The 25,588-nt window shown below is 48.2% G+C and overlaps 2 protein-coding genes across 3 annotated transcripts; one reads left to right on the top strand and one right to left on the bottom strand.

Moving 5' to 3' along the window:
* Window positions 1-1,664: 1,664 nt before the first annotated feature.
* MRTO4 (MRT4 homolog, ribosome maturation factor) lies at window positions 1,665-10,490 on the top strand. 2 transcript variants are annotated; one of them, XM_032787555.2, is made up of 7 exons: window positions 1,665-1,766; window positions 4,275-4,378; window positions 4,885-4,966; window positions 6,859-6,926; window positions 8,357-8,508; window positions 9,338-9,414; window positions 10,161-10,490. In XM_032787555.2, exons 1-7 carry the CDS (start codon window positions 1,680-1,682, stop codon window positions 10,305-10,307), a joined length of 717 nt encoding a protein of 238 aa, XP_032643446.2. In that variant the 5' UTR covers window positions 1,665-1,679; the 3' UTR covers window positions 10,308-10,490. The 2 variants fall into 2 exon arrangements, with proteins under 2 accessions (XP_032643446.2, XP_074916476.1); XM_075060375.1 differs by lacking the exons at window positions 9,338-9,414; window positions 10,161-10,490 and adding an exon at window positions 9,151-9,319.
* A 2,728-nt stretch (window positions 10,491-13,218) lies between these two features.
* LOC116828987 (aflatoxin B1 aldehyde reductase member 2-like) lies at window positions 13,219-19,428 on the bottom strand. Its single transcript, XM_032787554.2, has 6 exons — window positions 19,209-19,428; window positions 18,543-18,647; window positions 17,142-17,238; window positions 16,296-16,395; window positions 14,461-14,590; window positions 13,219-13,825 (listed from the first exon to the last, which is right to left on the bottom strand). Exons 1-6 carry the CDS (start codon window positions 19,389-19,391, stop codon window positions 13,664-13,666), a joined length of 777 nt encoding a protein of 258 aa, XP_032643445.1. The 5' UTR covers window positions 19,392-19,428; the 3' UTR covers window positions 13,219-13,663.
* Between the last annotated feature and the right edge of the window lie 6,160 nt (window positions 19,429-25,588).

The raw sequence follows: 25,588 nt of genomic DNA, 5'->3' as shown, positions 1-25,588 counted from the left end.
CCCCCCTCCCCGAGCCTGGGGGCCCTCTCTGACCCCCCCCGCCCCGAGCCTGGGAGCCCTCCCCGTCCAGGGAGCCCTCTAGCTTATCTCACCGCCTGCCTCCTCCCCTCCCCGAGCCTGCAGGTCCTTTCTGCCCCCCCTCCCCGAGCTTGGGGGCTGTCTTTGCCCTCCCCCTGCACCTCTACCTCTACCCCGCCTAGGGACCCCCCTGCCCAAGCTTGGGGGTCTAGGGTCCTCTCTGCCCCTCCCCCGCCCAGGGACCCCTCCAGCTCATCTCACCGCCTGCCCCGTCGCCTGGGCTGGGGGCACTCTCTACCCCCCACCCCAAGCCTGGGAGCTCTCTCTGCCCTATCCACCCACCCAGCTCAGCTCACCGCCTGCCCCTTCCCCTTCTCGAGCCTGGGCTGGGGACCCTCTCTGCCCTCCCCGCCTGGCGCCAGGGGCCTTGTGCATACTAAAGGCGCTGGAACTGGGCAGGGCCACTCGCGTTTTGGTGGCAGCTTCCCTGCCCCGCTGAGGTGGAGCCCCCAGGGGGTCTGTTCCACCCTCAGTGGGTCCCTGGCTGCTGTAGTGCCATGATACTGTGGCGTGGGAGCCACAAGGGGCTCTTGAAAGTGGCTCCTGCGGCTCCGTGCAGCATGTGACATAAAAACACTGTGATTTAATTAACAACCACTCAGGATGCTTTTACTATGTTATTAAACTCATTGTAGATTACTTGGTCATACACCCACAAAACAACGGATTCAGACTATAGTGGCTCTTTTGGGTAATGTTGATTGTTAATTTGGCTACTGAACCACTGAGGTGTGAGTATCAAGGGGTAGTTAGTCCATATCCACAAAAACAATGAGTAGTCTGGCGGCACCTTCAAGATACATTTATTTGGGCATAAGCTTTCTTGGTTAAAAAAACCCACTTCTTCAGATGCATGGCGTGAAGATTGCAGATACAGGCACAAGAAGAGAAGGGAGTTATCTTCACTACAAAAGCAATTTTTCCTTTCTTGGTATTGATACCTCCTCATCAATTATTGGAAGTGGACCACATCCATCTTGACTGAATTGGCCTTGTCAACACTGATTCTCCACTTGTAAGGTAACTCTCTTCTCTTCATGTGCCAGTGTATATTTATGCCTGTATCTGTAATTTTCACTCCATGCATCTGAAAAAGTGGGTTTTTTACCCATGAAAACTTAGGCCCAAATAAATCTGTTAGTCTTTAAGGTGCCACCAGACTCATTGTTACTGAGGGAGGGGGGGAATTGTGTGCAGACATTAAGCAGAATAGGCTGTGTTAGTTGGTCTGGGAATTATAGAACCAATTTGGTAGCCTCAGTAAAGATGTTTACTTTCTATTCACGAGTTTCTTGCCTCCTACCAGGGATAATGCAAATATCTGGTGATGTGCTGTTGCACATCAGTGCAATATGAGACCTTGAAATGTTTTATTTCAATGATGGTTTGTAGCTCATGGTTTTAATCAGTAAAGGAAACCATGATGCTATAACCATGCGGGCATGCCCAGCAAAGCATCAGTGCTAGAAGGTTGCACATGGTCTTCTAGAAATGAGTGAAAAGTCTTCGAGTTCATTAAAGCTGATGTTCAGTGTATTTGGCAGACACATTTCTGTGCTTTTTAATTGTACTTTACATAACCAGTCCCCAAGTTATCAATAATGCTGAAGCTCATCTGCTTCCTTTCAGTTTCCCTAACAAAAACCACAAAGAAAGGCTTAGAAGTCAAACAGAGCTTAATAGAAGAGGTAAGTAAGAACATACGTCATAAGGTGCTGCATTTAGTTTTCCATTCTATATCATAGAAAAACAGATATGCTCTTTCCCTTCTGTAGAATCTCCTCCTGTGAGGCTCTTAATATACTTTACACAGACTAAGTCTCACTATATGCTTTACAGATGTTAGGAAACTGAGACACACAGAGGCAATTGAACTAGACCCCAGAAATATAGAAAAGAAGCACTTGAGAATGGCCAACTGTTGTGTCAGATGGATTCATTAAAGATCTGTTAAGTTTCTTATAAAAAAAAAAAAAAAAAAAGAGTGCATACAGTAAAACCTCCTCAGGACTTAAGCTGAGTGCCACAAGGCTCATAAAAGAATTTGTCGTGCTGTCTGTGTACTGGGTCATACACTTGACCAACTACATTAATGAGGCTTCTTGCTCTCTTTGGGTATTGGCTTCTACCAGGGGCAGGACAGTGGGCTTAATGGTTGAGTTGTGTAATGCACTTTAGCGGTCGAGGTAGTCACTACAAACAGCATTGTGAACGACAGCCAAGGGCATCCATGTAAATCAGATGATGACATTCTTTCACGCTGGATGGAACATTATCACAGTGTCCTGAACCATCCTCCAGCTGCCACTTGTTCAGAGCTGCATGATTTGACAGTGACTGCAGTTCCGGATCCAGACATCTGTACTGTTGCACGAACATTGGATGAAGTGAAGTGTGCCATCTCTAAACTGAAAAACAGACGTGCAGATGGTGCTGATGGCATCCCCTCAGAGCTGCTAATAGCTAATCATGGCTATTGATCCTGTAGCTGAATCACTTCTGGCCATCTTTCATCTGGTGTGGAGAACTGGAACCTTGCCAACCACCTGGAAGGACGGCATTGTGATCTAACTCCATAAGGGCAAGGGACCACGTAATGAATGTAAGAGCTACAAGCCGATCTCCTTGCTCTGTTCCAGGGAAGGTGTCTGCGCGTGTTTTGCTGGCACGCCTGGAGCCATTGCAGCATTGGAAGCGTTGTCCCCAACAGTCAGGCTTTATGAGGAACAGGTCCACATTAGACACCATTTTGGCCCTTCGCTTATTGTCAGAAATACATCGCGAGTTGAGGAAGCACCTACACATAGCGTATATTGATCTTAAGGCTGCATTTGATTCAGTAGACCATGTCATGTTATGGAAGGCCTTAAAGGGCATAAGTGCCCCTAAAACTTTGCTGGACTTGATTAGAGAGCTTCATAATGGAACCACTGCCCATGTTTGTTTGGGGAACCGGATGTCAGTGCCTTTTAAATCAGTATCTGGTGTTAGGCAGGGTTTTCATTCTGGCCCCTGCACTCTTTTGCCGGGCAATGGATTTCATAATGCAGCATTCCGTCAGGTTCACAGGCATTGAGATCGGTGATCCCTCGCTCACAGACCTTGACTACACTGATGACATTGTTCTTTTAATACAGAGTCCCAACAGGTTTTGTGAGGCACTCCAGCGTATGGAGGAGGAGTTAACTAAGATTGGTCTCCATATTTCATGGTCAAAACTGCAAAATCTAAGACCAGGTCCACCTGCGACTCCAATCTCTTTGAACAATGAAACTGTCGAATCAGTTTCCAGCTTTTGCAATCTGGGTTCTATACTTACCAGCTCCTCCAGTTCTCACACAGAGGTTTCCCATCAGATTGGCATCACAGCATCTGCCATGGGCCGTTTACAACAGATATGGAATCAACATCATCTTAGTATGACAACCAAGTTCAGGATTTATTTGAGCCGTATCCTTCCCATACTGTTGTATAGCTGCAAAACATGGACGCTATGCCACATGGACTGGGCAAAGCTGGAGGCTTTCTACACAATGTCAACATCATATATTGGGCATAAAGAGGAATTACTTCATCTGTAATGCAGATGTTTATGGTCGTTTGGGTCTACAGACTACTGGGGCCATTGTCCGCAAGTGGCACCTTATGCTTTTTGGGCATGTCGTAAGGATGCCACAGTACGTTCCAGCAAATGCTGTACTCCAGGTGGCTTGTAACATCCAGGATAAAATTCTACCAACTGAGGAGTGGAGGCAGCCCAGAGGCAGACCTCCTATTACATGGGTTCATCAAGTCTGTTCTGATGTTGGACTCTCAGGCCATCAAGCCTTCGCGGTTGCGTCGGAACAGACCAAATGGTGAACGATCGCTATGGCTGGCTGGCTACGGGTTGGAGAAAAAGAGAGTTTAGCAAATCCTGTGTGTGTTGTATAATATATAGTTTATTTTAATGTAAAAAAAAAAAAAAGTTTTACAATTGATTAGTTCAAATGGAGACTCTCACATCAAAATCATAGTTGTTAGTTCCATGGAGTGTCTGATATTGCTGGGGTGCTAGAGATGTTGCCATGAACAGAATTTTTGAACAATCCTTCCATCTCATCTTCTGTGTTTAAGCTGTTGCAGAAACGCATTGGTATGCAATGGGGATTTCTCTGATGTTTGCTATAACTGCTCAACATCATGTTCTCCTATAGTTGCGGAAATGTGTGGACACCTACAAATATCTCTTTATCTTCTCTGTTGTCAACATGAGAAACAACAAGCTGAAGGATATCAGAAGTGCCTGGAAGCACAGCAGGTGAGCAGTAGTCTCCACTAGCCACGAGGGGAAGCAATCTCGATTATGAATATTGTGTTATAGGTATATACATAGCTTAGATTACTGTACTTAGTTCTGTGGGAGGGGGAGGTAAGCTGCCAGAAGAGCTCTATGAATTTAATTCTCTTCCACCCCTCAAGAGGATAGTTTCCAGGAAGTAGCTTGGGGCTCTTGGCTGTAGTGCTGGGGTTAACCCTAGGATTTAAACAACTGCAGTGTTCCATGGCAGGTGCATCTTTCAGGCACTGGCACGTAGAGCTAAAGTGATACAGTGACTATCACCTTCCTTCCCTTTCCTGTTTGAGGCAGAACAGTCACTTTCCTAATTCTTAGGTTACAAGAGAGAAGTTTCAGGATCACCTTCCCCAACCCTTAAAAAGGGAGAGGCTGCGACTCCCCGATTGAGAACCCATCTTCATCCCTGATTCAACTCTGCAGATGTACTGAGCCCATCATGATGGATTCTTTTCCTTCTTTTCCAATAGGATTTTCTTTGGGAAAAACAAAGTTATGATGGTGGCACTGGGACGGGGGCCAGCTGATGAGTACAAAGAGAACTTACACCAGGTATGTTGTGGTTTCCATAGCTTTTGCATGTTTTGGAAGTAAGCCTTATTTTCTGTAAATCTCAAGAGAAAATAAAGAATTGTTTTAGCGAGTCAGAATGGATCAATACACTTCCATCTGTAGTAAATGGGATTTAGATACTTAGATCAGGGGTCTCAAAGTCCTGGCCCGAGAACCTCCCCACTGCAGCTCATGGAAACTTTTTAAAAAGTTCTTTCATCTGGCCTCAAGGCTGCCAGCTTGGGGGACGGGGAGCAGGGAAGCGGGCAGGAGAGATTCACATGCCCTTCCCCCCAATGTTGCTCCATCTGCTGCTCCTAGGACCCTCCCAGGAGTTGCACTCAGCAACGTGTCATTCACCTTGGGCAGCTCGGCTCCCTACAAGTGATTCTCTTATCCCTGCTGTTGCCAGCGGAGGCGAGACCCATACAGCCATGCTGCCAGCTGCAGGCACCGCCCCCGCAGCTCCCATTGGGTGGGGGAGAGGGACAGAGATACCATCACTAGTCAGCCATGGAGGCAGCATCATTAGTTGCCAGGCAGAGTCAGGGCGGCATGCGGCCAAGGGAGCGAGGCAAAATGGTGGGAAACGGGCTGGGAAGTGGCGTGAACACCATCTTCAGTGACATTATTGGCCTGCTGGGAGGATTTGAGGACTGGCACTGGCCCTAAGGTAAATTGAGTTTGAGACTCCTTAGATTGTCAGCTCTTTGGGGGCAGGGACCATTTTTCTGCTCTGTGTTTATACAGCACCTAGCACAAAGGGGTCCTGATCCACGACTGGGGTGCCTAACCACTACCACAATGATGATGATAAAGCCGGTCCTTCACTGATATGTAGATTTTTAGGCAAGTTGCCTTTGACAACATTCCCATTTCTAGTGTAGGCAGCCTTTTGACTCTGGTGGTGGTTAGCTTCAGGTCAGCGTAGCTTTCTTCACCGTAGGTTCTTCCACTACAGTAAGAAATTTGTCTTTTTAATCAGTTCACCAAAGGAAAGGTCCACAAGGATGTTGCAGCATTTCCCTTCCTCCTTCCAGCGTGTTGTGGGGTGAGGGATAAAATCACTGTGCCTTGCTCACAAGATACCTAATTGGGGACATTCCTTGTTAGTACTATAGCAACTCAGACCTGAAGGTCTGGGTTGTAGGTACAAGTGGCATCTCTCAGCCATTGCTGCTTAATCTTCTTCTTGCTGTGGAGGCAGAATTGTTGGGAGAGCTCGAAGGACCTCCACTAGCAGATGTCTTCAAATCTTTTTAGCCTCTCACTGAAGGAGGACTGCAGTCAGTGTGTGAATAGTCTGAATTCCTCCATCCAAGCTTTAAAAATAATTTGAAGCCTCAACCTTATGGAATTCTTACTACAGTTTGAAAAACTAAACTCAGATGCTAAGAGCCCTCACAGGAGTCCAAAAATTCTCTGTTTAACTCCTTTTTCTTCTTCAGCAATTCTATGACTAGATCATAGTGACTTTTCAAATGGGGTTTCCCCAACTTTTCTTCATGGAACATCTGAGAATCTTGATTTTAATTCTTTCTTAGGCCAGTGATTCATTCCCTTTCCCGCCTCCCACAATCTAAACTCCTTTCTCTAGAGTTTATATCTGGAATGTCCTGCCAAGCCACTGCTTCCTTCAGCCACAGAACAGGTTTCATGTCAGGAGGAAAAGTCTCCTGAAATAGACTTGCCATCTACATCTTAATTTAGTCTTCCTCACAGCACCAAAGGGCTGCAAGACACATTGGGGCTGATTAGTCAAGATCTGCAAATCTGAGGGTTGAGTCCTCTGAATTATCTGGGCTTCCCGAGTAAACTCTGTGCTATTAGGGGGCTTCAGCACAGCCCAGGTTAAGCGCACTGCTGAATTCCACATATTGCTTATCTTCCAGGTCAGCAAACACCTAAGAGGTGAAGTGGGTCTCCTGTTCACCAATCGCACCAAAGAAGAAGTGAATGAGTAAGTATCGGGGGAGGGGGGCAAATAAAGGGGCATAGTGGCCACCAGTGTTGCATCTTGACTGAGAAAGAATAAGTTGACTGAGCTTCTTCTCCCGCACTGAAATAGTAGCTGCTATTGGCAGCAGTTCTCTTGCTCTCCTTGATGCTGGTCTCATGGCAATGTTCAGCTTAAAATGCTTGGATGCATACCTCCCTTTGGAGTTGCGACGGGAAAGACTTACGGTGGGAAAGGCAGGGGGAAGTTACAGCAGGTTATGCCATGATTGAAAAGAGAATGGGAGGTGCTACACTCTGACGCACACGGCTGCTTTCTTGGAGATGTTGAACTACACTTGTCCATTTGAACTGGGTGGTCTCCATAAGAGTAAAATCTAATGCCACATGGTGAGCAACTGCTTAAGCAATCTCCGGCCCACCGCCCCACAAACACAGCCGACTGGACTTTTCCTTTCCTGAATCTCGTGCTCTAACACAGGGATCGGCAAGCTTTATCCTGGCAAGCCACATGCCAAGCTTCCTGGCGGGCCAGGCCGGTTTGTTTACCTGCCGCGTTCGCAGGTGCGGCTGATCACAGCTTCCACTGGCCACGGTTTGCTGCTCCAGGCCAATGGGGACTGTGGGAAGCAGTGGCCAACACATCCCTCGCCCCGTGCAGTTTCCCACAGCCCCCATTGGCCTGGAATGGAAAACCGCAGCGCGGAGCCGCAATCGGCCGAACCTGTGGACACGGCAGGTAAACAAACCGGCCCGGCCCCCCAGGGGACTTACCCTGGCTGGCTGTGTGCCAAAGGTTGCCAATCCCTGCTCTAAAATATCTTGCACTTACCTGTGAAGTTAGTGTGGGGTCAAACAGCTGCAAAAGCTTTCCAGAATCCCCAAGAGTTACGTACACACATGGACACAAGTACAAATCACCTTCTGGTATTGCTGGCCTGTGCAGGAGAGAGCGTGTGTAAGCAGTAGAACATCTCTTGGGAACCTGGCCTGGGGACCCAGGCTAACTAGAGGAATTCTGTTGGGGCAAGGAGGGAATTGTAAACCTACCTTGAAAAGGATACATTTCTTTAATGAGGTAGCAGAAAAAACTGCAACCCTGCTTACACATAGAGCTTTTCCACCATCAACAAAACATTTACAACATCACTTACTCTCTTTTCCCCCATATCCCCCACCCTCCCCAAGACACTCTCCCTGCCAAAAAAAAAATTACTCTGGGCCTTATTACTGCTGATCTGTTGTGCATGGAAGGTGTTTGGATACTGCAGTGATGAGCAGTAGTACAAAACCCACAGATGCTGATTTCACAATGTCCGCACCTCTTGGAGTAGGATAGATGAGTTCCAAGGCTGACCCATCCCAAGTGAGGTTTATTCTGTAGCTGGAGGTTTCTTACATAAGTAATACTCTTGTATCCTTCCCACCCCCCAGATGGTTCTCTCAGTTCAAAGAGGTGGACTTTGCCCGTGCAGGTAACAAGGCAACATTCACAGTAAGCCTGGACACAGGGCCCCTGGAGCAGTTTCCCCACTCCATGGAGCCTCAATTACGGCAGCTGGGATTGCCAACGGCTTTGAAGAAAGGTATGTGAGCTGACTGGGGCATATGATCATAATTAACTTTCTGCCACTAAAATTATTCCAGACTTACTGGCTTTTATTTAATAAATGTTGGTAACCTCTTGGTCAGCATATATGCAGAAAGGCCTGGCAGGGAGAGTGTTAGATGATGGATGCAGAAGTCAGAGCATATGTTCAGCAGGGAACATCTAATATTAAACGCCCCTTCCTCCTCCTATGGTTGGCACTGGAATTGTTTATTCTGTATTGTAATATTCTTGTCTCTGAGCTGGTCAGGATAAGCCAAGCACCAGATGAAAGCCCCATCTCCTACAAGGCTGGGTTTTTCAAATCAGTCACCTGGACTTGACCTGCAGGTCACAAGGATTTCTCATGGAAAATGTAATTTATTTACTTTATTATATGCCTTGGCAAAGCCACAGGCTGTCGTGTGAAGTCTCCTGTTTCTGTCAATGGAATTGGGAGGAAGGAAGCAGCCTGAACTAGTAATTGCATGAAAATGGGGGAGCTGTGGGACTCAGCATTTGGGAGAGGACAGGTATGAAGCAAACACCTGCTAAGAGATCAGTCGCTGAAGTGGGTTTACACTGCATATCAATTTCAAAAACTGATACATGCCTTACATTATATTACAGTTCCTCACAGAACTGTCTGCCTATGTAAAAATCAAACCAATTTATTGTGCTGCTGAGTTGAAGCTTCATTACTCTATGCTGTCAGCAACAGAGAACCAGGCTGGGAGCTCTGATCACCACAGCAGCTCCAGTGTTCTCTAACCTCATGTGGTATTCATCCCCCTGCCTGGATCTCCTTCTTCTCCCTGTTCCTGCAGGAGTCGTGACACTGCTTTCTGATTATGAAGTCTGCAAGGAAGGGGATGTTCTGACCCCTGAACAGGCTCGTGTCTTGGTGAGTAATGTATTGGCAGCAGTTATGCAGCTATAGTTCACAGGCAGCCACTATTTCCATCCAGTAACAAGGCCTGTGGATCTTTCATGAAATTACAAATCAGTGTGGCCAGCAGATTGAATTCAGTGTGAGACACCATTTGTACTCAAATCAAATGACTACAGTTCTGGCTATTAACAATAATGCATAGCTGCTCTTGATTAGGGTTGTAATATGCATCCTTAAGAGCTGTTTTGGCGGCTAAGCAATAATACTTGACTGGGGATTAATGACCAGCTGGAAGAATAGCCCAAGATGCAGATGGAGTCCAGCTGATCACTTGAGAAATACCCTGTGCTGAGACAGGTATTGTTTAATTCTAAGATCACAAGTAGAAATTACTAGGATGATTGAATGATAGACCAGGTATTGCTAAAAGAATTAAATGTCTTGCATGTTGAGATATGAATCCTGCATTTGCGTTCTAGTTTTATACTGTGCATTTTGAAACCAGCAGTAAAATCATAGCTGCCTGAGAGTGGCATGGACTGAGGAAGGGATCCATCTAATCGAGTTTGAAGGGAAAAGTCTGCATTAAAATAGCTTCATGCTTTTGGTCTACCTCAAGTTGAACAACTTATCTTTATATTAAAATGCACCCTTTGATTCTTGCTTACATCCCCAGTTTTGTCGTCATCCAGTTGAAAGGTGTTACTTAATGTGGAAGCTTAGCAGTATGAGTGACAAAGTTCCTGTCTCCCTTTCAGAAACTCTTTGGCTATGAGATGGCAGAGTTTAAAGTGACCATGAAGTGCATGTGGCATTCTGAAACAGGAGACTTCCAGCAGTTGGCAGAAGAAAGCTCAGAGATGGAGGAGAAGGAGGAGGACGACGATGAAGAAAATGACAATTAACTAAAAGACCTGCTATAGGACGACAGAGACAGTTTGTTCTATTTCAAGAATACTCCACTAAAGCCCATGGCTACTCTCCCTCAGGTGCAGTAGGACAAAGTTGATCAACCTACAGACTTGCTATTTATCAAAGATGATGCAAATGGTTTATATATAAAAATTAAGTAGAAATTTTGAATTCTTGCTTGTGCTGACTCTGACTGCCTCTTTGAGCATCCCTGGGCCAGGAGAAAATGTGCAGAACCTGAGAGCGGCCTAAAGTTTCATGTAGGAAGTGTAACCCTTTCCACGCTGTGCTTATTGTTCAAACTTGAGCCATATCTCTGCAAATCTACTTCACTGCCTCATCATCCTTTCTCTCTACAGAAAATTACCTTTGAACCGCTCACTTTGCATTAGAAATGACAGTTGTATGGAGCCAAGTTGCATTTAAACAGTTCTTCTGTAAAGGAGCTAATCGCACCTAGGATGCTGGGTTTTGTCTTAATTCTACAGCTAAGTGAACCTCTCTCAGAGCTGGAAGAGACCTTTACTAGCAGGATCCAGTACTGATTTTGTCCCAGATCCCTAAGTGGCTCCCTCAAGGACTGAACTTACAACCCTAGGTTTAGTAGGCCAGTGCTCAAACCACTGAGCTATCCCTCCCCTCCTTTGAGAGCAGGTACTTGACTAAATTACCCCTGAAGCCAAAGGATGCCTCTGCCACCTTTTAGTAAGTTCCTTCTGTCTTCACTGAGCCTGTTTAACAACAAAGCATCACCAGAACTACTGCAGCTTCCCTCAAGCATGGCATATTTCTTGTGTAGAATGGTAACAGAGCAGCAGTTTAACTTCCTTTCACATGCAGACCCCTTTTGAAATCTTAAGCACTCTGCAGACTACAGGTTGAAAACTGCTCTTCTATGGTAATGCCAACCAGAACCCCTAGATATAGTCTGAAGACTCCAGAGGTCTGCGGACTACAGGTTGAAAACCATTGATATAGAAGAATTATCTCCACTCCAACTTCTAGCATAGAATACCTGTGATTTTTCTGTAACTGATTCTTGGCCCAGCACCTCCAAGGCTAAAAAACTACTCATTCCCTTAGAAAGGGGAAAGAGTCTTAAAAGTTATACTTCAAATATTGATGTAACTAACCTCTGAAGTAGAGCTGCTGTGGCAGTGAGGATTATGTGTGTACAATACTCAATCTACAGAAGCAGGCAAAATCCTGTAGTTAGGATTTTAGGATGCAGAACTGAGGTTGCAACTACACGATCAAGACAGAGGGGGCACTGTGGTGGTAAAGCAGTCACATGACCAGTTGTAATTCAGCAGTTGCATGAGTCTAGATCTCCAACCTTTTCAAGCACAAGATCACTTTTTGAATTTAAGTGCAACCCAGGATCTACCTCAAAGAAAATGTAGAAACAACAGTAATCACACAAATACTGGAATAAATTGCCTAGGGAGGTTGTGGAATTTCCATCTGTGGAGATATTTAAGAGTAGGTTAGATAAATGTCTATCAGGAATGGTCTAGACAGTATTTGGTCCTGCCATGAGGGCAGGGGACTGGACTCGATGACCTCTCGAGGTCCCTTCCAGTCCTAGAGTCTATGAATCTATGAAACACCCTTTCCTGCTCACTCTATCCCCCCTCCTTCTGTTGCTCACTCTCCCTCACCCTCACTTTCACTGGGCTGGGGTGTGGGCTTTAGGCTGAGGCCAAGGGGTTCAGAGTGTAGGAGAGACTCCAGACTGAGCCGGGGGTTGGGGTGCAGGAGGGGGCTCAGGGCTAGGGCAGGAGCTTGGGGTGCAAAAGGGGCAGCAGGTTCTGGGAGGGAGTTTGGGGAGGGGGGAGTCTTAGGGCCAAGGCAGGGGGTTGGAGTGCAGGAAGAGCATGTCCAGCAGTAGCTCCTCAGGGGAGGAGGCTCAGCATGCTGCCCCTGTCTGCAGGCACCACCCTCACTGCTCCCATTGGCCGTGGTTCCCCATCTCCAGCCAATGGGAGCTGCAGGCAGCAGTCCCTATACACAAGGGCAGTGTGCAGAAATCTCCCTTCCGCCCCCAGGAGCAGCATAGGGCCGGGGCAGGCAAGGAGCCTGCCTTAGCCCCACTGCAGGACTGTTAACAGACAGACAATCTCCCAGTTTGACAACCCTAGACAGGTCAACTGTCAAAGGCTCCATGATCCACCAGTTGATCAAAAACTACCAGCTGACCACCACTGGTCTAGTCTGAACCACATGTTTAGGTTACACACTGCCTGTGGAAAATTCCACCAGAGGTAAGACAGGTTGTCAGCCCTCCAGGACTGTTCAGGAGCCTCCAGGAATTAAAGATTAATCTTCAATTAAAGACTATCATGTGATGAAACCTCCAGGAATACTCAACCAAAATTAGCAACCCTAGGACTGGTCTTGAGTATGCTGTCCACTGTTCAAGTGAGTTGTCTTCAACAGAAGTGAGGAAGTTATGTCATTAGACTGGAGTAAACAAACTGCTGTTTAAACAGTTAAATAATGGGCAGCATAGTTCCCATTCTTGAGCCAAACTACATTAAGGTTATTCCTGCAGTTCTGTTATTTAACAAAACCTGTTTTAGGAAGCTTGCACCTGGGCTGAAATCCTGATGGCTTAAGACAGTTTCTGAATGCCTAGTTTGCACTTTGAAGATCCTCTCCTAGCTTTAGAGAGGCTTGTTTTCACAGCTCTTGCCTTAGAAAGAGGGCAAGTAACTGGGCTAAAGTCCCTTCATAAGTGAACAGCACAAGCAAAATTGGAACCTGCATCCTTCCTAATGGAACTCCATCGCTTTAACACAACTGTCCTTGGAACTGCTACTGTGATTGGGTTTGAATGTTATTAAAACAGCTTTAAGTAGAAATTCAAAACACAACCCAACATTCAATTAAACAGGCATGGCCTGAGTTAGAAAATGCTTTATTCTGACAGCTGATTGAAGACAAATATCCACATTCCTACTTGGACACTTCAAGTGGCCCTATGACAGCGCCAGTTCCTTATATGAATTCCATCACCAAATCACAACACTATTTTGTGTGCTCAAGTGAAAACAGGAGCTGCCCTATTAAGGGACATTCTCATGGCAATTATGGCTTTTAGTTTTAAGGAAAAACCAGACACCTTATAGCTTAGACACCATGTGCAACTACCATTAAGTCAGCATAGAAACAGTGAGGCTTGTGATTGTATGAAGAACTTCAACTCTAGTGCAAGGAAACCCCAATGTGACACTAATACGTTCACTGATCCAAGAGTGAAATTTCCTCAAACACTATGGGAGGAGTTAGGTCTCAGATGCCAGGATACTGGTTACCATCCCCACACTAAATTTGCTACCTTCATTTTCTACCGGAAGTAGTTGGGACAGTCATGTGCTACTAGATGCCAGGCTTTATCAAATGCTTCCACCACAGCTGGGAGCAGAGGGCCTTCTTCACTGCATGTGAGGTTCTGCTGCAGCTGATCCATGTTGGACATCCCAATGATCACTGCATCTCCAAGGGCACCCTGCAGTGGAAAGGGAGGAGTTACCTTATAGGAAAACCAGCTTGCCTCCCATCTTGTAACAAACATCAGACTTCAGCTCTGTTTGTCTTTCAGCTGAACGTTGCTCTTTGGCAACTACTGGATATTTGGGGAAATATGTCGTAACTGCAGTCCTGTTAACAAGGCCAGAACTCAGTGTGCTGTCACTGCCTTCAAGTCTTGCCAACCCCTCAAATGCTGCCAATTCATGCTCTCTGGGTGGCCAGAGGGATGTTTTGGGAAAGGAAGAGAACATAACCATTAATTTCCTGGCCATATGAAAAGCCAGTGGATCACCTCATGAGGAAGTGGCTGGCTGAGAAAAGTTAAAACTAGAGCAACGGGCATTTAACATCTTCCACTTTCCTTCAGGCCTTGGAGACAAAATACAAAGGGAAGTGTACAGCTGATTCATTCCTATACTCTGCTGCGTGCAACAGCTTGGCACTGAAAGACCAAAGTAAGGTTTCAAAAAGGACAGAGCAGTAGGGTCTGAGTGGATTAAAGGACAGATCTCACTGCTGATGTACTGCAGCAGGAAAAGCCAAAGAAATCCAGTTGCAGAGTTCCAGTTCTTTGGACATACCAACTGTCTTATGTTAAAGTCAAGCAATTACCTGAAGTTTGGAGTGGTTGTACATCCAGCGTAAAGCAGCTGAAGTTAGGCTGGGGGGGTTAGAGCCATAAGCCTGCCCTAATGCTTTCTCGACCAGGGCAATGGCTTGGAAATGGTGCTCCTTCCAGTATCTGCAGCAAAGGAGACATTAATGGAGCATTCATTTTACTAACTCAACTATCTCTGGCTTCTCATGACTCAGACATGGATCCATACTGCAGGCAAGAGAACAAAGGGCACTCCTACCTCCAACAGGTCCAAGACCGGACTGTTGCATGTCCCCAGTGCAGCCCTTATGGCCTATGCTACCCAAACGGTTTTGGGGTGATCCAAAAGGCAACCTCCCCTAGAGATCAGGGATGCTGCAGTCACTGTTTAACAAGCATAATGTTGCCTGTTGAGGCTTCGGACTCAAGAACTTGTATTTCACTGGTGCAGAATTTAAATTTTTTTTTAGCTAGCTAGTATAACAGATTGTGTAGATACAGCAAACAAGTTTACAGGGGCCAGCTCATGCCCCTGCATCCTTTCCAGATACCAGACCATTAGTGTACTAAGGGTGCACTAGATGTTAGATGGCTAGCCAGAAAAAACCTGACTACCTTTTGTTCTTCTTGTAGGCCTTTCATCAAGAGCTGAAAGCACTTTGCAAACATTCAGCTTCAGCCTCCTGTATGGAAGGTCAATATCCCCCATTTCACAAATGAGGAGACAGCTATTTAAGTGATTTTTGCAAGTCCACAGAACAAGTCAGTGGCAAAGCTGGAACTAGACCAGTAGTTCTCAACCAGGGGCCTAAGGCCCCCTAGAGGACCGTGAGCAGGTTTCAGGGGGTCCGCCAAGTAGGGGCATTAGACTCACTGGGGCCCTCGGCAGAAAGCCAAAGCCCCGCTGCCCGGGGCTGAAGCCCAGGGCCCTGCCGCTCGGGGCTGAAGCCAAAGCCTGAGCAATGTGGCTTCATGGGGGCTCCTGTAGCATGGGGCCCAGGCAGCTACCCTGCTTTCTTCTCCGACACCAGCCCTGGCTTTTATAGGCAGAAAAAAAGTTATTGTGGCACAGGTGGACTGTGGAGTTTATAGCATGTTTGGGGGCACGGGCTCAAAGAAAAAGGCTGAGAACCCCTGAACTAGACTGTAGAAAGCACCCGTACCCAATCCTCTGCTGTAATAAAGCCACCACACTCGTTCTCTTTATGATCATTAAACCATCCCTCTAGTTAACAAATTCCCACCACCCGAGCGCTGCAGGGGAGCGCCAAAGCACCACTGCACAGGGACAGTGTAAGAGTTGCTCAGCAATAACTGAGGGAGATCACCTGCCTGTGGGCATAATCACTGAACAAACTTTAGTCATTTGTATCTTCTCCTGCATCTTCGCTTGGGGATTCATCTAGGCTGAATCAAGGGTAACACTCTAGCCCAGGGATTCTCAACCTTTTTCTGTGAGTGCCTCCCCCCCGCCACACACTATAAAAACTCCACAGCCCACTTGTGCCACAACTGTTTTTCAGCATATAAAAGCCAAGGCTGGCATTAGGTGCTAGCAATCGGGGCAATAGCCGGGGGCTCCACACCACAGGGAGCCCTGCAAAGCTTAGTTGCTCAGGCTTGGGCGTCAGCCCCGGATGGCAGGGCATAGGCCCCCAGGCTTCAGCCCCATATGGCAGGGCTTCATCTTTCTGCTCTGGGCCCCAACAAGTCTAATGCCGGCCCTGCTTGGCAGACTGCCTGAAACCAGCTCGCAGCCCCTCAGTGGGCCTCGGGCCCTGGTTGAGGACCACTGTTCTACCCTCAGGAGAAGTCTGTGTCTCTGCCATTCTACCATCTGGAAACTTACCTGTCCCTGTATATCTGGGCCCAATCATTTCCAAAAAACCTGCCAGTCGGTTGGACCGTGTCTTTATCTTCATACTTGTACTTCCCTGTCAGCAGCCCTCCTGCAGGGGTTCAATAACATCAGTGGCCAGGATTTTGTGGTGCATGGAATTGTACAGCGTGCAAAAAATACTGTAGCTTTGTATACCCCATGGCCTCTCCTGCAACCCAGGCATAAAACCCAGGATGGGACAGGGCAAGAAGTGAAATGTAGGGTGTAAACACTCCACCTATTCAGAGCCCTTTGTAGGGAAGGGGCCCTCTGCCCTAGTAAGACAAGAGGGACTTCTTGGCATCAAGACACTTGAGTCATTACAGCTGTCACTTTACTACATGTAAATATCTCTTGTGAATCTAGTGTTGGGGAAAGGTGTCAGCCTGGCAGCCCTGAAAACTGATGAACACAGCATGGGTAGCCTCTGCCTTGGCCTGCAAAGGATCAGCTTTCATGGCCCCATTCAATCCTTCATCTCTGCTGACACAGAGACTGTTTGTAAGAGTGGCATACAGGGATACAGACCTACAAGTAAACTAGGAAATGGATGGAGAGCAACTCATTCAATGGTGACTTACAGGTGGAGGGCTCTGTAGCTCATTATCTGTCCCCTGAGCCACCCACTCATCCCAACACCACCATTGTTATTCACTTCTTAGACCACTGTTAGTGGGGGCAATTTGGCTGAAGTGGAGGGAGCCCTATTCAGAGGGAGGCAGGCCAATATCCGACCTATTTTTGTTCTGTTTGGTTCAGTTCCATCCCCCACCCCATTTAGCAGACCTTTCCTCCTCACCCTTGCCCAGCTCATACCTGCCAAAGGATTGTAGGCATAGAACCGCATTCCACAGTGTCTAAGGCACGGCAACAGCTCGGTTTCCACTTGGCGAGTGGTTGCATTGTACATGCCCTATAACAAAAAAGAGCACTTAGAACTTCAGAGTAGAACCTGGCTAGCTTATGGGGGGCTAATGCAAGAGGAAGGGCTCCCTATCCGATGGTGAGAATCCAGAAGGCTACTAACGATCAAGACGTGTTGCCGTTTGATGGCTATTTGGCCACCTATATGAAGTGGCTCAGTCCCGTTCCTAGTGGATTGTCAACACTGTTGGCATCATTTACCTACACTCCTGACGTGCCCGTCACTGCCCTGCCCTGCCACTGATCACCATGGGTGCCTGAGTAAACTGCGGCATCAAAGCTACATGCAGATTTTAACTTCCCACAACCAACTGGACCTGATTTAGCAGTGACAACTTCAAAGCCACATGCCTGCAAGGCAAATTAACTAACATTCAGAAAAAAGTGGTTCTGCTTTTCCTTTTCCTTTGCCTTGTCTACAACTATTCAGAGATAAAACCAAGTGCTCTGGATCTGTGCTCATGGCATTAACAGGACTGTGCCTTTTGTTTAGACAGGCATCTGCCCATGTTAACCCCTTCCAAATATCCTGAAAAAATGTGTGTCCCAGCAGCAAGTTCCTTTGCAGCAGTTATTTAACCATCATTGCATATGCACAGATTGACTCCCATTTAGCTCCATGATGTATCTGCATTGCATTCAAATCAAAAGTGCAAAATTCCAGTGGAGCTGGAATAGCCCTTTTCCTCCCCCTCCGTGGATACATTTTGTGTCATATGGAAGGAGTCAGAACAGACAGTCCCCAGGTCACAATAAATTGGTGCCTGCTAAAGAACACATTTCCCGGATCAGTGTATGGTACTGATAAACATTACATTATTGTCAGTTTCACATCCAGGAAATTGCTGGAAGAAATGACAGACACGTATACTCTTAACTACGTCTGAGCAGTGACCTCACTTTGCTTTCTAATTGCACTTGCCCAAAAAGGTCTTACCACACTAAATGAAACATCTTTTTGTTCAGTGTTTGTACAGTAACTAGCACAATATGGTCTCGGTCTGAGACGGGGACTCCTAGAACCTACCACAATAAAGCGACAGGTTCCCAGGACTCTTGCAACACGAATAAAAGTTGAAGTTTGTGAATTTTGACTTGCTTAGGCTTTCCAAACTACTCAGTGAGACTCTCCAACTCCCATTTTCCCAGAAACTGCCCTCAGTGGGTGAAGCTTCATGAGATCATCCTGGAGGAGTAGTCCCCACCTGAACAGGCCCCTCTAGCTCCAGGTTGGGTAAAGAGGGACTAGAGCTGCAGAAGTCTGGTAGACCATATTAAATCTGCAACCCTCACCTGATACACAGTTGGAAGCACCCAGCTGTTGTACTTGCAGATGGTATAGATTTCTGCCACCTCCCAAGCTGCATAGTTCGACAGACCAAGCTCCTTAAACTTTCCCTGTAGAGGAATACAGAGAGTATTTAATCTCGGTCTTTTGCAGAGTGTATTTACACACACAGTTAAGATTAACATCGTGAAACGGAGTGTCAACTGATTTTAGTCCCCAAATTAGCTTCCTTTTTTGATCACCCCCTTCTCCAAATGGGAATGAGTTACAAGACCCAAAAATAATAAAAATGTTTCCCTTCTTTTGTTTGAACTAGAAGAGCTGGATTTACACCCTTTAAAAACTCATTTCCCTACCTGTTAATGCAAAACATAGCACAGGACCAATTTACAGCAGGAGGCAAAGATCGGAAATCCTAAAGCTTATTAGAACTTAAGAGATCTTATTTATAGTACTAAATGAATCACCAGGAGATACTGTATGGTACCAGCTGTTTAGACCTTACACAGGCCATTGCTTTTTCTCCTCCCTGCCTTGTGTAACTCTGCCCCCTCACCACTGTACTCACACTACCCCCTGCAATAAAAAGCAGGAGAAGAGACAAGTAAACCTAGATAAAACAAAACAAAAGACAAGTGGACAAAGTCATAGGTTTGGGCCTCTGCCTTTACCTCCTTGTATAGTTCATTGCAGGCATGTAGTGTCTGTTCCACAGGGGTGTTGTGGTCAGGCATATGGAGATAGAACAAGTCTACGCTCTTCATCTGTAACCTCTCAAGGGATGTCTCCAGCTGAGACCTGACACTCTCAGGCTTCAGAGTCTTCCCCTCCAATGGATTGGCTTTGGTTGCCATTTTCACTAAGACAGAGACAGAACCAGATTGAAAATAACCAATTTTGTATTTCATCTTTAGTAACCAGGGTGAAGGAAGAATGGGGATAATGAGCAGGCATAAACCACTTAAAATTCATGCATAACATGGTACAAGCTTACAGAAACCCCAGGCAATACTGGTAACATCTGCAAATTGCGGTACACAAAAGGGAAAGCCAAATCAATAGGGTTACAGAATTGCTAATGTTTATCTAAATAGCCACATAAGGGAAAGGGTAAAAGCCTAGAGGCCCAATCCAGCAATCTACACAAATTCTCTCATTCTTCTTCTTCTTCGAAGGGCTGGCTGGTCACAATGGCTGTAACAGTTGTTTTCCCCTTACCCCTGTTCACTTGATGTATAGGGCATAACTCATTTATTTTGGAGTCAGTTCAATGGATCCCTGCTCCTCCACGATGGAGCATAAAATTAATCTGTAGTTTTAGATTGTACACTCTCCAGAATAGGGACTATGTCTTCATGTGTATATGTACAGCATCTAGTACAGTGATCCTAAATGTGACCCCTCCGTACTACTGGAATACAGATATTGTATAATAACGACCACTATTCTGTACCCCAATATGGCTGCGCAGAGTTAGGCACCTAAATCTTGTCCAAGACAAATGCATAAAGTAAACAGCATCAGTGGTGATTAGATTTTAAAGGGATTTTTCCCTGCAAACATGGAAGTGTTGTGTTGAGGAGAATTAACTAAAGGGAAATAGATTCAAGTTAGTGTATAATACGCAACCATCCAGTCGTTAACACTAAGTTAATTGTATTACATTTGCATATAATTTGACGTTCCAGCTCTCTCTTTGGTCTGTTTTGAGTTTCTTTTGCAAATTGCCACCTTCAAGTCTGTCACTGAGCGGTTAGAGAGGTGAAGGATCTCCACTGAGGAGATAGTTACATTCCAGGAAGGAATACACTTATAGCTCACCTCCTGTGAGTAATGGACAAAGAAGAGAGAGTTTGGAAGATGATTGGCTATTTATGCCTTCAATCTCTCCCACTGACGTGTATGAGGACCTCGCACATATTAAATGGGTTCCTACACCTTCCGTGAGGTAGAGCAAGTATCCTTGCTTTAGTGAGGAACAAGAGGCAAAGATCAAGGACTTGCGCATATCACACATGGAATCCATGGCAGGTTGAGACTGAATCAGCTGTCCTATTCCAATGTCAGACAGCAAACCAGAGTTGGATGAGTCAGTATATAAAGTAGAAGGTGCTCTCCGGATATAATAGTGGGCCCTGCAGGGAAGAAAGGAAGGGAAAGTCTAAGATTCTGCTCACGCACTGGCAGACAGTGTGAAGACAAATGTTCTAAGCTGTGTTCATAATCACCAGTAAAGGGAAACTGCAACTCCCTTAACAGCATATCACTTATATACTAGAAGTAAGTTGTTAACATGAGGACAGCCATACTGGGTCAGACAATGGTCCATCAGACCCAGCCTTGCATGCTAAGGTGCCGAGTGCCAACTACGCCTGTCACCAAGGGGACGAGCCATCTCCAATGACCCTGGAAGGGGGTGATAAAGAGACAAAGGGCTCCTCACTGGCAATGTCTGATAGTCTTTGAGTTCCTCCTGTCCGTATAGAATAAGGCCTGACAGTCGAGTGACAAGGATCAGGGAGACTTGTTCTTGTCCCTGTGCACTGTCACCTGACTGACCTGGAGCCAACCCTTCCCGGCCTCAGTTTCCCACAGCGAGCATGGGATAACGCCACTGCCAACTGCCCCCAAAGCAGTCGGAAGGCAGAAGCGGGGAGGGTTATTTAAGAACTTGTGCTCGCTGGGCGGAGCGGCGAGATAGGAAGGAGACATGCAACACCAGCTTCCTGGAGCGCGGGGAACGGAGGTGCGGCACCACAGGGAACCAGACTCCGCCGTAGGGGCAGGGAGAGGGACAGGTCCATTGTGGGGCAAAGATTCTAGGGCTGCCGCAGAGTCTCCCCCACTCCTGAGACCCCAGCATCCCTCCCCAGCCTCCGACCTGGTCCCGGAACCCCGGACCCCATACGGTGCAAAGTGCCCCCGGGCTGCTGCTTCCTAAGCCCACCCTGTGCGACCCCGGGACCCTGTATGGCTGCAGTTGCCCCCAGCCTCCCCGCTCCCGAGCCCACACCCAGTGCACCCTGGGCCCCGTTACGGCTGCAGTGGCCCCCAGCTGCCGCTCTCCAACCTCTTCGGGCCCGCATGTGTCCCCCTGTGCACCGCCCAGGCTCGACTTCTCCAGCGATGGGCCGACCCCCCACTACGGCTCCGGCTCTTCTCGGCGGGAGGCGGAGGCCGGGGCAGAGGCGCTGCCGGCCCGCAACACGCCTTTTCCCGGGCGCGCGGCTCCCGTCCCCCCCCGAGCCAGCGCTTTGTGAGGCTCAGTTGCACGTGACCCGCGCTGCCCTTCCCATCAGCCGGGCCGGGAGCTAAAGGATTTTAATACACACACTGGGGTCTTGTCTGCATGTATGGAGGTTTTTCTTATGTCGTCCCCCATTGGCCTTTAGCACCTAGGTTTCAACTGGGGTCGGGGACCCTTTCAGGGTGTTGAAGTTCTACATGGGGAGTGGCGAGCTGTCAGCCCTCCACCCAAACCGCGCCTTCCCTCCAGCATTTATAACGTGCTTAAAATATTAAAGAGTGGTTTTAATTTTATTGGGGGGTGCACACTCAGAGGGCTTGCTATTGCAAAGGATCACCAGCACAAAAGTGAGGGACCATGGCTCTAGCACCAGTGCAGCTCTGCCAAGATAGAGCCGGCAGCACTAGGCGCTCTATGCTTTTTACCAGTGTCATCTGACCTGCTCTGAGTGGGGGACCAACCGATTAACAGCGCATAATATGAACGTGGATGGGGCGGGGCTATCAAACAGGCCAGGAAACACCCTGTGAGGCTCTGCTCACCACATCGAGTGCTGGGGAAAGGTGCTGTGCCGGGGGAGCCACAGTTGGAGCTCTTTTGTATCAGCCATGGCCTTAAAGGTGTCTGAAACAATGTTGAAGCGCCACTCACCTCGCAAGCTGAAGAGAAAACACTTTGTGTTTCCTCATCCAGGCCCCAATCAAGAGTCTGTATAAACAGACCTTTTGCCAGAAAGGAACATGTCTTGCTGGCGTTTGGGGTCTAATAGTCCCATTGGGGTGCCGCGGCAGTTCACGCCTCTTCTTGTTTCAGGCGGCCTGCAGTACTCTGCAACATCACAGGCACCGTTCCACTCACTTTATATGGGGACGTTTCCTTGCAACCACGAGCGAACAGAACTTTTCTTGGACACAAGTAGAAGCCACGACCGAGGGGACGCATCGGTTCCATGAGCCGGCCCCGCTTCCTTTCGCATCGTGGGAATTGTGGAGACGGTCCCTAGGCCGCGGCGCAGTGAGTCCGTTCCCCCGGTTCCTAGCGTGGCCCAGACCGGCGCAGTCGGCGAGTAGGATGCGCCGGCGCTGCGGCGGTTTGAGGGTCGTCCCTCAGCCGCGTGTTGCTCCGCCATGGGACCCGCGGTCCGCGTCCCGGGCGGCCTGCCGCCAGCGCCGGCCTCGGTGCTGGCACATGGGAGTCGGGGCCGCCGGACAGGAGGCGAGCGGGCGCTGCTGCGGGCCTTCCTGCGAGCGGGAGGCCGAGCTGGACACGGGCCCATATATACGGGCGGGGCGTCCGAGCGCATCGCGGGGCTCTGGCGGCCGGGGCGGCCCGCAGGTACGGGGGGCGGGGCAACGGGGGGGTCAGGGCGGGGGCTGGCACGGGCGGTGACGGAGGAGTCAGGGAGGGGACAGGGCACGGGAGAGGGGGTGCAGAGGCGGGGAGCTGCAATGGGGTGAGGGGGGAAGCTGGCACGCGGGAGGGGTCAGAGGGGCGGGGAGTGGGCACGGGGAGGGTCAGAGGGCGGGGGGAGCTCATGGTGGGGTGAGGGAGGTCAGGAGGGAACTGGGCCACTGGGTGGTAAAGGGGGGAGCTGCGGGGGGGAGGAGGGGGCAGAGGTTGGGATTAAGGGGTGTGGGAGCTGGCACGGGGTGGGCAGCATGGGAGGGGGTAAGAGGAGGGTGGGGGCCGAGAGAGTGGGCAGGGGGGTGGATGAGAGGGGTCGTCGGGGCTGGGTTGGGGTGTGTCAGATTGAGGTGGGGTGGGGCATGGCATGGGAGTAAGAGATGAGGGGGCTGAGAGGGCATGGGTGGTGGGAACATGGCGCAGGGGGAGGGGGTAAGAGAAGGCGGGGCCAGAGTGGTGGCCCCAGGAGGTGGTTAGTGCAGGGGTCGGGAGCTGGGCATGGGGGGTGTGTGCAGAGGTGTGCTGGGGGGTGGGGTAGTGGGGGGCAGGAGCTGCCCTGCTGAATATCCTCCCTACCTCCACATGGTATCACGTGGAGCGGGAAGCCTAGAGTCCCACCGTTCCAGGGAAGGGTGGAATCCATCTCCTTTACCTGGGCTGCAGTCTAGGGTCTGTCCCTCACACGCTGAGGGAGTGGGACCCTGCTGGGAGCCGCAAGGTGAGGTGTTGGGTAGAGAGAGAGGCTCCAGGGACCGAGGGGTGTGCGGGTTGTGTGTGTGGGAAGACAGTCAGGGCATTAAGTATCAGAGGGGTTAGCCATGTTATCTGTGTCCACAAGACACACGAGGAGTCCAGAGGCACCTTAGAGACTAACAGATTTATTTGGGCTTAAGCTTTCATGGTAAAACCACTTCTTCAGATGCATGGAGTGAAATTGCAGATACAGGCATAAATATATACTGGCATGAAGAGCAGGATGTTACCTTATGAGTGGGAACCCAATATCCTCTCTTCATGTGCAATACATATTTATGCCTATTCTGCAATTTTCCTCCTATGCATCTGAAGAAGTGGGTTTTTACCCACGAAGCTTAAGCCCAAAAACTGTTAGTCTTTAAGGTGCCGCGGACTTCCTGTTGTTTTAGGCAGAGCATGGGAACTGCCACATAGACCTGTCTCTGTGCAATACTTACTCACTCCTTCGACCATCCTTGACCCCTCGCCAGAGGGACAGCACTGACTGGCGTTTATTGCAGCTGCACACTGAGGACCCAAAGCCATCAGCGTTGTCAGGCTCCCCAGACTGGAGCCAGGTGTCACTCCCTGGTCACTTGTTTGATTCCCTTCCTATGTGTGGGCTTTATTTTGCCCTTTGCACTCAGGGTCTCGTGCTGGGTGTGCTCTGCGTGAGGTGGTGACAGGTTCCTTTGAAGGTCTTATAAAAACCTCTCTCTCCAATACACTGTTCATCTGTGTTACTGGAACATTCCATGTTTGCAGCGAGAAAATCCTTTAAAAATCTAATCACCACTAGCTGTTTACTTATGATTTGTCTTGGACAAGATTAGGTTCGCTAACTTGCGCGCCATATTGGGGACAGCATAGTGGTCGTTATTATACAATATCTGTATTCAGTAGTACGGAGGGGTCACATTTAGATCACTGTACTAGATGCTGAACATATACCATGAACACTAGTCCCTATTCGGAGAGTGTACAATCTAAACACGATTAATTTACTGCTCCATCGTGGAGAGGCGGGATCCATTGAACTGACTCCACAATATAGTTTTTATGCCTCTACATAAGCTGAACAGGAGGAAGGGGAAAACTAACTGTTACAGGCATGTGCCACCAGCCCTCGAAGAAACGAAATGAGACAAATTTGTGTAGATTGCTGGATTGAGCCTCTAGGTCTTTACCTTTCCCTTAAATGGCTATTAGATAATAAACATAGCAATTTCGTAACCTATAATTGGCTTCCTTGTGTACCGCAATTTGCAGATTACCCCCCCCCCCCCCCCCCCCCCCCTATTGCCTGGGGTTTCTGTAAGCTTGTACCATCGTTATGCATTGATATGTTAAGTGGTTATTGCCTGCTCCTATCCCCATCTCCTTCACCGGTTACTAAAGAGACACATACAAAATTGGTTATTTCAACTGTTCTGTCTCTGGTCTTAGTGAGAAGGGCAACCAAAAGCCAATCATTGGGAGGAGGAAGACTCTGAAGCCTGAGAGTGTCAGTACCCACTGGTAGAATCCCTGAGACGGTTCAGTTATGAAGAGCATAGACTGTTCTTATCTCCTCATATGCTGACCACACACACACCTGGGAACAGACAACTACATGCCTGCAAGAGCTACATAGGAGGTAAGGCAGAGTGCCCAAACTTGATTTGT

The sequence above is a fragment of the Chelonoidis abingdonii genome, chromosome 23, assembly GCF_003597395.2.
Source record: "Chelonoidis abingdonii isolate Lonesome George chromosome 23, CheloAbing_2.0, whole genome shotgun sequence".
Taxonomy (NCBI): Eukaryota; Metazoa; Chordata; order Testudines; family Testudinidae; genus Chelonoidis; species Chelonoidis abingdonii.
Note: the sequence above shows the minus strand (reverse complement) of the source record. Positions and strands in the feature narration are given on the sequence as shown.

What these genes read in the sequence shown, in the direction of transcription:
- MRTO4 (XM_032787555.2), top strand. Translation starts at nt 1,680, where the DNA reads ATGCTGAAGCTCATCTGCTTCCTTTCAGTTTCCCTAACAAAAACCACA. An exon ending in ACAAAGAGAACTTACACCAG is followed by an intron (nt 4,967 to 6,858) that starts GTATGTTGTGGT and finishes CTTATCTTCCAG; the next exon opens with GTCAGCAAACACCTAAGAGG. An exon ending in CTGAACAGGCTCGTGTCTTG is followed by an intron (nt 9,415 to 10,160) that starts GTGAGTAATGTA and finishes TCTCCCTTTCAG; the next exon opens with AAACTCTTTGGCTATGAGAT.
- LOC116828987 (XM_032787554.2), bottom strand. Translation starts at nt 19,391, where the DNA reads ATGGCAACCAAAGCCAATCCATTGGAGGGGAAGACTCTGAAGCCTGAG. An exon ending in TGCTTCCAACTGTGTATCAG is followed by an intron (nt 17,239 to 18,542) that starts GTGAGGGTTGCA and finishes TTTTTGTTATAG; the next exon opens with GGCATGTACAATGCAACCAC. An exon ending in GCCCAGATATACAGGGACAG is followed by an intron (nt 14,591 to 16,295) that starts GTAAGTTTCCAG and finishes CCTTTGCTGCAG; the next exon opens with ATACTGGAAGGAGCACCATT.